The 13,227-nt window shown below is 43.0% G+C and overlaps 1 protein-coding gene across 4 annotated transcripts in view; it reads right to left on the bottom strand.

Annotated features, from left to right (window-relative positions):
- CCNJ (cyclin J) overlaps window positions 1–10,711 on the bottom strand; it is a 29,017-nt gene extending 18,306 nt beyond the window's left edge. For 3 of the 4 annotated variants that reach the window (XR_012836334.1, XR_012836335.1, XM_075758205.1), the window contains exons 1-6: window positions 10,526–10,711; window positions 10,114–10,207; window positions 8,047–8,257; window positions 5,333–5,632; window positions 5,082–5,241; window positions 3,031–3,438 (exon numbers count right to left, since the gene is read on the bottom strand). Coding sequence is in view for 2 of the 4 variants with exons in the window: in XM_075758205.1 (XP_075614320.1) it covers window positions 3,031–3,438; window positions 5,082–5,241; window positions 5,333–5,632; window positions 8,047–8,257; window positions 10,114–10,182 (1,148 nt within the window). In the remaining 2 variants the exon portion in view is untranslated. Of the gene's footprint in view, window positions 1–241; window positions 3,439–5,081; window positions 5,242–5,332; window positions 5,633–8,046; window positions 8,258–10,113; window positions 10,208–10,525 lie in introns of those variants that run through there. The other variant, XM_075758206.1, reaches the window with a different exon arrangement.
- Between the last annotated feature and the right edge of the window lie 2,516 nt (window positions 10,712–13,227).

The raw sequence follows: 13,227 nt of genomic DNA, 5'->3' as shown, positions 1-13,227 counted from the left end.
GGTACAGATAGTTTTAAAGCCCCTTCCTGCATGACTTCCTTCCTGTTTTGTTTTTTTAATTGTAAAGTCAAGAGTGTTCCTGAAGCTTATTATTGTGTCACAGAAAGAGTGGGGAGAAAGAAGAAAGTCCTTACATCTTCAGCCCATACACAGAGATGTTGCAAGACAGATTAGGGTCAGTTTACATATTTTAAAAAAAAGCCACACACACAAAAGCATAATACACACTGGAGCCTTCTTACTCAAAACTAGTTTTATTTTTAAAAATAAGTTGAATGCATAGCACTCACAAAGATTCCATTGTTTTGGACATTTTGCATCTAGGAGCACCATTCTTATTTATGCCATAAAAACCACATTTTGGTTCTAATAGTAAGAACAGTGTATTTCTAATGTACACTGGTAAAGCCCTTTTAAATAATATATTGAAACTGTTCAGTGTACATTTTCTCTGTAGTCATTATGCAGCTGTAGTGTCAGAAAAAATACAACTAAACAATAAATTAAAAACAAACAGTATGTAGTGGATCTTTTTACAGTTGACCTAATGTCTTAAAATAGTCAAATAAAAAACACCCCATTAAATGTAAATTTGCAGTATTAACTAACTGAATAAGCCCCCCGCCCATTTAATTCCAGTGTTAAGTATTAGTTAAATTTTTATATATCAAATGCCTATGGGATAAATTTACTAATACCCCAAAAAAGAAGAGCCTATACTGCTGTGTCACAAATAAAGATGATAAGTTAGCTGATTTAAAGATTTTACAAAAAAAATTGCTACAGGCATCTGCTGTTATGTCAAGTCATGGTCTGTTACAAGACTGTACATTCATAGCATCAGAGGTAGTTAGAGCACTGAGGACTTGGATATAGCATTGCAACAAAATGAAACTGCAGAAAGAAGTCCCTTTCCCTCTTAAAATAGGTAACAATGCTGAATAAACAGCATGGCATCTTATGAGGTGGAAAGTCTCTACTTAACAGCACTCTCAGACATGGGGAAATACTCATTAAGAGATGAAGAGAGGAGAGAAAAAACCAAAACCAAACCAACTTGCACTTTAAGAATTGACCACACTATGTCTATTTCCAAGGTTGATTCTCTAGCATAAAGCAGAGAGGGTCATCTCTTTCCTCCACCCTCCTATCCCTCTTGACTTGCACATACATGCTACAAAAGCCCACAACAAAAATTGTGATTTCTGAGGGAAAAAAAACCAAAACAAAACCAAAGAGAAACAGGATTTCTTCTCCTCAACAATAAATAGGTTTTTGTAGTATGTCATCATTCAGCCCCAGAAAGAATGAACACAGCTGTCCTCCCTCCATTCTGAACATTATGGTAAGGCCCCCCCCTCCCATGGGGGGGAAAGTCTTCATCTTTATATTGGTAATGTATCTTAATTGCCCCTACTTTCAAAACACAGCCTCTGTAAGATTCACAATATTTCAGTGTCATTGGATGGTACACAATTTTAAGTGCTGCCACTAAGATGGGGAGAAGAAGGTGGTAAAGGAACAAATAAAACAAACAAAAAAGCCTTAAGCCCACATACTATAAAGATATTTTAAAGTAGTAAGAATTCTGTCATCCATGTCTCTTCCTCCCATATTCTACCACAGGAGAAAGTCAGGTATCTTCTTATATTAAAAAAAAAATAATCCTCCATTAATATCTCTACCACCATTTTCATCCAAGAGTTGGATGAGTGACACTTTCTACCCTCAGACTATCCACTCCACAGCAGATAGTGTAATTCCTTCAAGTTCTGTAATTAGCACCTTAATTGTGATAAAGCAGTTAGTTACCTCTGCAATATATTTTTGATCCACTCGTTTAGAAGAGTAAATCTCTGCCTTTTTTTCTGGAACTCCCAAATAGTAGAAAAAGTTGCCCCACTATTACCTGAGAATTTCCCTCCACTATAAGCCTGACAGAACTGGATTTCTTTTTAACTGTACTTCTTTTTGCACAAGTAATACTGTCAGTACAATTGGAGGACACTTTCTGTTGGTTAACAACACATGTGCGTATATGTGCACACAGAGGAATCACAGCCGTGGTAGTAGTTCTGGTACAGTACAAATGCAGCTGAAACTTTCTCTCTTCTTCAGTTACTCCATACCACACTGCTGGGCAGCAGTTCACATCTACAGTCTGTGAACACTAACATATCCCTTTGGTACTCCGCATATAGATGCCCTGAAGAAAAGCCACTCCACTTGCTACATTCTCTTCCCCTTCTACCTTCCTCCCTCAAGTTATACCCAATGAAGTGTACAAACCAGCAGCACAGAGTAATGAGTAGAAAATTCCCTGAGTTAGTATGAAAGAAAGAGTTACTTTAAACATAAAAAGGATAGGGAAGAGAAAAGTAACAAAAACATAGTGTCTATCCTGTGAGGTACAAAACTTAAAAACTAGCCAAAATACCAGTTAACTCAAATGCCTTAGCCTAAAGCAAATGTCCAACGCAAGTGCTCAAAAAGGGGCAAGAGTATGGAGTCAGCCAGATGAGGTTTCTTCGTGTGGTCCCCATGCATTTGGAGAAGTCTGGCATTCAATGGATTCTTAAGTTTCAGTAAATTTAAAGTAAGTTTTAATACTGTTTGGTGGTATTACATAAATGTCTTCAAAATAATACTGCATATCTCCTTCATTAAAAGGTAAGCCTGTAGTTAGTCCACAGCTATTTTCCTTTTGACTAGTGTTTCAAAGATGTGCCTTAAAAGCACAGAGTATTCTGAGTGCCACAGTAAGGATTTATTACCCCCAGGTATACACATTCTTTTTAGAGGGTGTTTTTTCTGTGTGCTTATCTTTTGCAGTCTGTATTTGAGCTACGATAGTGGTTGCCAATCCAGTTGCTTTTTTCTGGAAAGACACTTTTTTTTTTTTCAATTCAATTTGTTGTCCTCAAACTTATTTGAGGTTTAACAAAAAAAAAAACCAACCCCAAAACAATTCCCCTCAACACAACTTCCCACCCCAAACAAACAAGCACAAAACCATTTTGTACTTATCACCTCTCAAAGCAGGGAGTAATACAGGAATATCGTCCATTCGCTTGGTAACTCCGGTTGTAGGAGACACTTATGCATGGCTTCACTTCTAGCGGAACAGCTAGTGACATCGCAGCACCAGTCTGTACATGGCCTCGAGCCTGAACACTAGACTGTAAGGCAGCAGGGCAAGTCTGAAGTGGGTAAGATGCTGTATGATTAGATGATAATATCTGTTGGCAGTTTTGCTGCTGCGATGTCTGATGGTGATACTGTAATGAAGACTGATGAGTCTGGAGATACTGCGGTATGTGCTGTTGAGCATTAGCCTGCTGGGGAGTTGGAGCTGGGGTCTGAAATACAGTATGTTGGGCAGACTGAGCATGTTGTCCTTTTTGCTTGTTTGCTTCCTTCACATCGTTATCGTGCGCACTAAAACAAATTGAGAAAACAGAATACATGAAAATAGATATTAAAATAGTTTAAACTCTTTTGGGTTAACTTTTAAGAGCACTCTAAGAAATGGTGCAATTTTTTTAAAAGCTTCCAAAGCTTTTTTTTTTTTTTAAAAAAAGAAAGCAAATCATTTTAGCCTACCCTTTAAAATCATCCAAAGCTTTAAAATTTGTTTCTTTAGGATACAGTATCTTTTCACCATTTCACTTCATTTCATAGCAATACAAAATGCAGATAAAAGCCAAGTACAACACAAATAATACAGCAGTATCTGAAATTACCAGTGCAATAAAGTCTGCCAGATTGCAGACAACAGGTACTGCCATAAAGTGCCAGATCACAAGAATGTGACATTAAAACTTACTTGCTGCTTCTAGGTCATTTAAATTGGGTAATTGAGTATAGGGGTTTTAAAGACATGATATCAGAAGGTTTTTAAAGATCTAGATTACAGTACTTTATATTGGATCCTTCTTTGTGGAGTGGAAATACATTTATTTTCTTCCTCTCACATTTTTTCTAGCCTATCTAGTACTTAAGTTAGACAGTTTAGCTCACCTGAATTCCCTTTGATTTACACCTGTCTCAAATATATTTAGACATACTCTTGCTCTTATACCAAGGTTAAGCAGGTGCCACCTACACACTTCAGTCAGGCCTAACATCATCTAAGTTTCTTGGTACTGCCTATACAGGACAGATCTCTTGAAGACAGCTGGGGTTCAACCCCTCACGAGTTTTTCCTAAAAGATTGCTAAGTTTTTATGGTGCACTGCAAAGATGACTGAAAGGCTTTGCCCCCCCCCCCCGCCCCCAAGTGTTCCAGAGCAATACTGAAAACACTTCTGCATCATTACACACATTACTGAAGCCAAAAGAGGCCATCAGGGGTGATAATGTCACACTTATAAAGAAGATGCGATTCTTCCACATACAGCTGTTCCTGGACTTCTGTGGAGCACAACTGTATTTAGATCTGGGCAAGAGCAAACTTCTGTAGGAGGAAAGCAGTTATGGTAGGCATAGGTTTTGATCTTCAAGTTTAGATTAGAAGAACTGATTGTGTAACATCCCCTCCCAGTAAGGTTGACTTGGCATTCGTTGGCATTTTTATCTGATGTTAGCTGTATCTCTCCACTGTAGTGCAAAAATGGATACAACCTCCTGGTCATTTCCTCCCCCCAAAGCTGGCCACTCTAACAGTCTGCGTGTTTGATCCATAACGTTTGGAACATCCCTTGAACTTCCTCTACTTCTTCAGAGTAAGTAGGAGCTGCTATGCCTTCAGTATTCTTCACTATCTCTTTCTCCTTTCTAAGCAGACTACAGAGATTGGGAATAAGTTATTTAACAGATTCTCAAAGCATGCCAAAAGATGTTCAGTGGAAATGCAAGCCTGAGGTTTGTTTGTTGAAAGAACAGGAAACAGGTTAGATCTGATAAGGTATTCTTTTTTGGAAAGAACAAAACAGTTATTACTTAACAATATTACCTAATACCTAAGTATTTTTAGAATAGAAAAATTGAAATTTGAGAAGTTTACTTTCAGTGCTAACAGCAATTAAGCATACCAACAGATGCAGAAACGGGCTTAAAAAAAGCTGCTGCTGTTAACTTACATTAATAGTCGCTCAATACATGGAACTAGGAAATCCCAGGAGTATGCAGTAAGATGATGCAGTCGGGTAGGCCATGTTGGCGAGAGACGCAATATAATCCTTGAAGAAGCTACACATGCAGTAGCAACTAAAGAAGGGGCATAATTTAAAAATGCATGATCTAGAAAGAAGGAATAAGAAAAAGATTAATTTAAGTTGGACATTGTCTGTCACAACAACAAAGGAGTGATTACCTGAAATACGTAACTCACCTTGCAGTGATACTTCCAGAAAGTAATCAGCATATTTTGCCATATATAACTTAGTCTTCTCTAAGCAAACCATTGGCCAGCCATCATGAAGATCAGTCTCATGGACAGCAATAGAAAGATAATAGTCGATGAAATGAGCAGCAGTTGGGAGGCACAAATTCCACTGAAATGTTTCTAGCAACAGCAACTCCATGTGAAGCAAATTCTGTTTTGTTAGTACCAAATTCATGTTAGTCATACAACCCAAGCTGTTCAACTGTTCAAGTTTGGGAACACTGTCTTCCTTTTCTTCAAATTTACCTTCAGGTGAACAGAAAGAGGAGGGGGAAAAAAGCTTCAGCACAAGTGTACTATAAAACAGACAGTATCTAATGTCTGTGTTGGTCATATTTCAATTCTACTATGTCAAACAAGCTTAAGACTTTCCTGCAGATGCAAAGCTCAAATGGAAGATGTCATCAGGGACAAAAATCTGTCATCAGAGACATGTACTATAAAGGGCTCAATTTCAGCAGATAACATCAAACACCCTGTAGGATATAGTGCAGTGCCATGTTTCCTGTTGGTTTTCCCTCCCTAGCACACAGAAGCCAGCTGCCAAGAGCAGCAGTAAGCTGTATTAGGACATCACTGGCACTGCAGACACAGGATTTTGTCACCAAACGATTGTATAATGTGTCCCCATTGTCAATGAAATACCACTGTGATGTGACTTGGCATATGCAACACCACAGCACTGGGCTTTAATCACCCTCCTGCCCCCACATCCCCTTTTTGTTTCTAAAACTCATTAGAGCTCTAGCCAACATGGCTGCTTTTAATGCCTGTTATGGTAGGTACACTTTTAAATTTGATAGCTGATAAGATGCTCCAGCATTCCAATAAGTGGATTTCAGCAACGTGCATCTGAAAACCTACTCTGCCATATGTACTGTTTCAACTTTAACACTGCTAGTAGCTTCAGCCTTCCTTGGACTTTAACTTGTCAGGCCTGTATGTTTTTAGCCTGAAGTAAAATTGTATATGTAGAAAGCCCATTAATAAGAGAAACAAGTGTCACATTTCCATACAGTTTGCCATATGGTTGTGCTATTTCAATTTCATTGCAAATTCTTTCCATCTTACACTCTCTATTCAGTATTACACAATATATATTGTAAATGCATGTTTTTAGAGAGTTTTGCAGGACTGAACATATTGAATGCTTTTTTTCAACAGTGGAGGTATTATACAGGACTTAATCCAACACCAGTCCCAGTCTGTTAGTTTTTGTTTCCCAGACTCTAGTAATTACAGAACTAAAAGCTTCAGGAGTCACATAATAATTTCTCTTATTACTTCTATAACCTTATCAGATACACCACAGTGTGATTTGTCCAACTTCTTGCACTGCTGATTAAACTGCTTGTTTAAGCCACACAGGGCAAAAGTTTAAAATAGCATTCTGGTGTGTGCTTGCTGAACCAATTCATACACTGCTGCTCAAAAGTGAGTACTCCAGGCTTTCGGAGCTCTACTTGCAGCTTGTCATGAAAGATGGCAGAGTTTGTTTTTTTTAATTATAATTCTCTTCAGAACATTAATGTCATTTGAAAATCTGGCATTAGTTCAAAGCCAACCCATTTTCCTAAATAGATTACACTGGTTTCTAAGGCAAGGTTTTCATACTCGGCACCTCATCCTTTGCCAAGGGGAAGATTGCTGATTGGTGGCATCCAGTCAAAGTTTACCCCCAGAAGAATTTGAAATAACCCTTTTCTTGTTTAACTGTTCTGCTGAATAGCTGTATTGGTGGACACAAGGGATGCAATGAAAGGAAGCCATATACCAAAGACAGCCAACACCTCAGCGCTCTGGTTTTCTAGTGAAGAGGGCATAGAGCTACAACGTGATATATAAGAAAATGAAAATAAATTCAGAGAAACAGATCAGCAGAAACTCAATCAGTTAGTTCTACTGCCAAGACCTGTTTCTCTGAATCTATTGGTTTGAGAGCAAGTGCCAGCAGGCTTTCCAGCAAACTACACCCATATCTCTTTGAGGACATCTAAAAGGGGTCCACAAATATTGAAAGATGGATGTACACCACAAGAATCTACCTGAGGTCAATATAAGCAGCACTGTTCATAATGAAGGTTTGTAATTCATTTTGTCTTCAGAGTACTGCGCATTCACCAATGTACTTCACCAGCATTACATTTGGTATGTGACAATACAGGATTTACGTTAGCCCTAGCTAGCTTAAAAAACATCGCAATTTATGAAGTCTGAAGTATTTCAGAACCACACAGCACCATCAGCAGAGTGCAGTGCAGCCTCCATATGGTATATTTAATTTCTTCCTTTATCGCAGGTATGCAAATTTCTCATTACCAGCACTGGATCTACCTATTTTGAGACATCCTCAGAAAGACAGTCTTTCTATTCCTACAATACAGCTCCAAAAGTTAACCTTAGAATAATTTATTTCCAACTATAAACACTGGTTTTTAATCACAGGTTGTTTTTTCTCCCCTCAGTTTCATCAGGCGCCAACAGAAGTCAAAACAAGAGTCTAAAGAAAGGCTCTACCAATTGGGCCAAACTGATACACACTAATGTGCCTGTCTTTTATAACCCCTTTATTTCCCTATCTGCTGTATCCCATCAAGACACGCCTTGTATTTGGCAGTAGAACCTATATTGCTCTAGTTAGTTTGGTGCTACATACTTACTTGCTAAAAGTAAACAGGAAAGAGCAACCACATGCAGCTGCTGTATAGATATGTCATAACGATCCATAAAGAGGTCCAACAGATACACAGCTAGATGTCGTGCAGCAGGACAGAGTCTGAACCGATTGCTCACAATGGCAATCAGATCTGCAAAGTATCTTCTCAGATGTAACTGGGGAGATTGGCCTTTGTAGGAGGGCAGCTTCAGCTCCTAGATGGACAGCAGCATGTAATGTGATTAAAACCATCATTTAGTTTTAATTGGTATCAGATTAATATAGCTGATATTCTCAAATTCATCATGGAATTTTCAAAGGATTTCTCCCCTCTTCCTTCTGTTCCCATCATTTCAATATCCCTTTTCACAGAACAAAATCTATTTGTTGTATTACAGAAGAACTATAAAATAATTTGGTTCTGCACAACATTAGTATAATAATTTAAAATTTAATTGGGCAATTGGCTACAGGGACTTTAGCTTTTACCATTCTGTTGTATTACTTCCACTGCAAAAGCTGTACCTCCCAGCAGGGAAACAGCAAGGCGATGTGAGTACTCAGCTGCTTCAATGCAAAGTCCAATAGTTTAACTCAACCTCCTCCTGCTACAGCTCAATCTGAGCAGTCAGACTTTGTACTGGTGTTTGCATGTTCCAATGCTGCCAGTTCTCCTGCAGGTGCCTCCAGGAGAAGGGCACTAACAGCTGGCTGAAGGTAACAACGTTAGGAAGAGGAATGGGGCGTGCATGTGTCAACGTTTGCTGCGCGCATACGTTTAAACCCTGACTTACTCTCATCTGATTGATGTTGCGCTGACACTGATTACAATGTGCTCTCAGGCATTTAGTTAAGCATACATAAAACTCACAGGGTCTCAGATCTGAGGGGAACCCCACAAAACAAAAGCCCTATTAACACCACAGATGAGAAAAATCTGTGGCATGATCTATTTTGAATACAAAACGTGGACTGGTAGGAAGAACATTCCCCAGGCTCCTGCCTTGTAGCTAGTATCTCCTCTTGTACACAGTAGAACAGCAGTGCTATCTTCTGTTATCCTGAATAAATTTATGAGTCAGATTGTACAGCCCACTATAAGTAGGATTTTGAATACAATTAAATTTCCAGCAGGACAGTCTGATGACATCAATGGAATCACCCAAAAATTTCAAAGTTTTAAGGTCAAAGTTCTGAAACGTGGTATTTAAGTGGGAAAAAACCCCCACAAACAAACCAATCCTCCCTCCCCCCATACCTACTAAGCTTTAGAATTCACCTTTCACAACACCAGCTTAGTTTTAGTAATGGTAACTTTGGTAGCAAATAAATTATTCTGTCCTTCTCCTGTTTTCCCTCCCCCTCTTAAAAAAAAAGTTGCTTTAGGAGTCACACCTTCAAGAAAGATAATCCATTCATCAAGTACTATCTGGAAGCAGAAGCCTATTTTCAGTAGGTGCAGTCACTGTAAACGGATTTTCTGCTCCGGGCATAAGATGTGCTTTATTATAAAAGTGGCCCCAAAGAGCAACTTTGAGTCAGTTCAAGCAACTTCAAAGCAGTTTTGCCTAAACCCTCTGCTATTCTTACTGCACCGAGCGCTTGTTTGGTGGCTGTTTGTTGTTGTTGTTGTAACAAGAGCATCACAGTGCTTTCTACCGAGTTTAAGCTTGGACCCACTCACACACCCAGACAGAACAACCAAGCGCACCCTGACCCCTTTGCCTTTTTAAAGGGCAGAGAGCGAACACTCCGGTCAGTCAGATAAACTGTCAAGACCGAGGACAAACAGCCTGGGGGAGGACACCGTGGTTTTCAAGGTTTAGAAAAGCGAACTCCACCAAAACCCAGGCGGCCCGAACCTCACACGCGCTTTCCGCCCCGCCGGCTGCTCTCCGCAGGGCCGGCCCGATTGTTAGAGCCCTCACAAAGGCGCCGGGGCCGCCAGCCCTCCGCTTCCCCCGCAGCGCGGGGCCAGGAGCGGCCTCGGCCACCGTCCCCCGGGGCTCCCCGCAGCAGCAGCCCCCCCCCCCCCCCCCGCAGACCAACCGCCGCCGCCGCGCCGGGCTACCTTGTAGCGAAGCGCTTGGTGGATGTCGGCAGCCAGCTGTCCTGTCCACCACTGCGCCTCCAGCTCCATCGGCGGGGCGGCGCGACAGCCGGGCCTGGACAGAAAGGAGGAAGCGGCGCTCGCTGAGCGCAGGCGGGGCAGGACGGGACGGGCAACGCAACCCTCGCCCCTTCCTCGCTCGCCCCCGGTTAAACGCGATCAGCTGCCGCCCGCGCCGCGGGGCGCCCCCGGCCCCCCGACCCAGCTGGCCGCCATGCGGGGCACAAGTGAGGCTCGTTAAGCCACCCCCTCCCGCCGCGGGGCACGGTCGGGCGAAGGGGGCGCGGAGGAGCCGGCGGCCGCGGCCCCGGGGGCGGGCGATCGCGCCCCGACAAAGGCCGGCGGCGCTTCCCCCGACAAAGCCGCCACTCACCCTACGCAGCGGCGAGGCTGCCGGCGGGGCCTGGCCCGGGGCACCTGAGCTCGGCGCGGCGTCCCGAGGACTCCCCCGCCATCACGCGGCGCCGCCCGCCTCGCCCATTGTTAAAGGGCCGAGCGGGCCGGCGTGTGTACAAAGCCAGGCAGCGCCTGCACGCGGCCGCTCGCCCGCCAATCACCTGCCGCCTTACAGCACGGCCTGCCCGCTGGGGGCCAATCAGGGTGCGGCGCTCACAAGGCACGCCTGAGCCACGCGCGGGAAGGCTTTGGGCCCGCGGAGCTGCCGTAGCCGCCCGCATAAAGGTCCGGGGAGGAGGAGCCGGGACAGCTGGCTGGGGTCCTGCTTGGGGCAGGGCCGTTCTGTTCGGGAGGTGCCCCCCACGCGCCCGGAGAGGTGCTCGGGGCCTTCGTCTTGACCCTGAGCGTGGTGTAACGCTCCCCGGGGGCAGCGGGACTCTGGGGGCCTCCCCGCCGCGTGTCTCTGAGCGTGGTGGTGCTGAGCCCTCCCTGAGCACCTTGTAACGCTTTTTTTCTTTTGTTATTTTCTCCTTTCTCTTTTTCGGCTCAGCTGTGAGGTTTTAAACACGTGGAGTGGTTGTGTGAGGAGCTGTATCTCATTTAGCTCTCTTACACTTCAGGCATGCTTTCCCTTTAGCAGTAAAGGACATAACACCTCTTGGGCCGCAAAAGCTGTGAGGCTCAAGTATTAGATTTATTTTGTGGGTGAGCTCTTGCTCAGTACTAGTTACATCCCAGGGAGAAGGTTTGTAAGAGCATGAACCCTCCTTTTAAACAGCCTCAGCTATTCACCTGAGTGAAGGGGCCTCTGTGCCCTGACAGGTGGTTTCTAAAAGGAGCTCCCACTTGTGCTTCTGGCTTAGCAGTAGGTGCTGTGCACCTGTTTTGGATTCAGAAGGCCGCCTCCTAGATGCTTTCCACTGGTTGGTAATCCCTTGCTACAGAGATCTTAGGAAATAATACCTGGTGCTTTATAGTGGTTTACATCTTTGAATTCCCAAACAACTAGCTAATAATGTAAAACCTAGTGCAACAAGCAATGCAAAGTTATGAACAAGAAATGCTTTGGATGCAATTTATGTTGAGGTAGTTAATTTATGTTGAGGTATGTTAATTTTTCATTTGTACCCATGCTCAGACATGTTGTTGTTTGGTTTTTAATTAAGAAAATGGAAACCAACTTTTTGACATAACCAGTTCAATGACTCTGTAGCCAGGGCTGTAAAAGCCTGTTCCTTTGAACATACATGTCTTAACTTTAATGGGCAGTCCTATGGACTGCAGTGGTCTGTTCATCTGAGGAGGTATGCTCATTGGTGGAAGCCCTTGTTTTTGATGACACGTTTCTTGGGCAGTTTCCATTTACGACAGATTTCCGTATATAATGCTACATAATTTTCTGAAGAAATAAGTGGAAAAGTTAGTATTTTTTGTGCATGAATACATAATTGAGAAAATGCTTCAACTATTTAGATTAGTTATCTGTAGACTATTGACAAAGCAGCATTTTGCTGTTCTGATGGCTTTTTGTTTCATTTCTATACATTGTTTTATAGGCAAGTGCATGCTCAAGTTAACTTTGATTTTAAAATTGTTTATCCTTGAAGAAAGGTAATACCAAAATTTCTATTTCAAGGGTAGGATAAATCTCAGAAGCAGATTCCTAATGGAGATATAGTCATTCATAACACCTTTATGGCCTTCAAAAATGTATTGCCTACTTGAAGAGGAGAAAGCTAATAAACACCAACATGCTAAAACCCTGTTACAATGGGCCCAAACAGAAAAGTGATGTTTCTACTCTTATGCATTGGGAGGACCCCATGCTGGAGCAGGTGGAGGCACCTGAAGGAGGCTGTGACCCTGTGGGAAGCCCATGCTGGAGCAAGCTCCTGGCAGGACCTGTGGACCTGTGGAGAGAGGAGCCCACGCCAGAGCAGGTTTGCTGGCAGGACTTGTGACCCCGTGGGGGACCCACGTTGGAGCAGTTTGCTCCTGAAGGTCTGCACCCCGTGGGAGACACCCACGTTGGAGAAGGTCATGAAGGACTGTCTCCCGTGAGAGGGACCCCACGCTGAAGCAGGGGAACGATGAGAGGAGTCCTCCCCCGAGGATGAAGAAGCAGCAGAAACACCGTGTGATGAACTGACCGTAACCCCCATTCCCCGTCCCCCTGTGCCGCTGGGGGGGCCGGAGGTTGAAGCCGGGAGTGAAGTTGAGCCCGGGAAGATGGGAGGGGTGGGGGGAGGTGTTTTAAAGATTTGGTTTTATTTCTCATTCCTCTACTCTGTTTTGCCTAGTAATAAATAAGATGAATTCCCTCTCTAAGTTCGGTCTGTTTTGCTTGTGATGATAATTAGAGAATGATCTCTCCCTGTCCTTATCTTGACCCATAAGGTTTTTTTTCATTGTACCTTTTCTCCCCTGTCTAATGAAACAGGGGAGTGATAGAGCGGCTCTGGTGGGCACCTGGCCCTCAGCCAGGGTCAACCCACCACAAACCCCCATGTGGATTAGTCTGTTGCTGAACTGTTAAGTGTGTGTGGGAAGTAGATACCTGCTGGCTTATTTCTCAGATGCACTTGTCTGACTTGGATAGGATATCATCATCCTAATAAAGCTATGTACTCTCAGACCTATCTCATTGATATATAATAAACAAGAAAAACAATGATGCCC

This window comes from Balearica regulorum, chromosome 7, assembly GCF_011004875.1.
Source record: "Balearica regulorum gibbericeps isolate bBalReg1 chromosome 7, bBalReg1.pri, whole genome shotgun sequence".
NCBI classification, from domain to species: Eukaryota; Metazoa; Chordata; class Aves; order Gruiformes; family Gruidae; genus Balearica; species Balearica regulorum.
The sequence above is the reverse complement of the archived record's forward strand: the minus strand, read 5'-3'. Positions and strand labels throughout refer to the sequence as shown.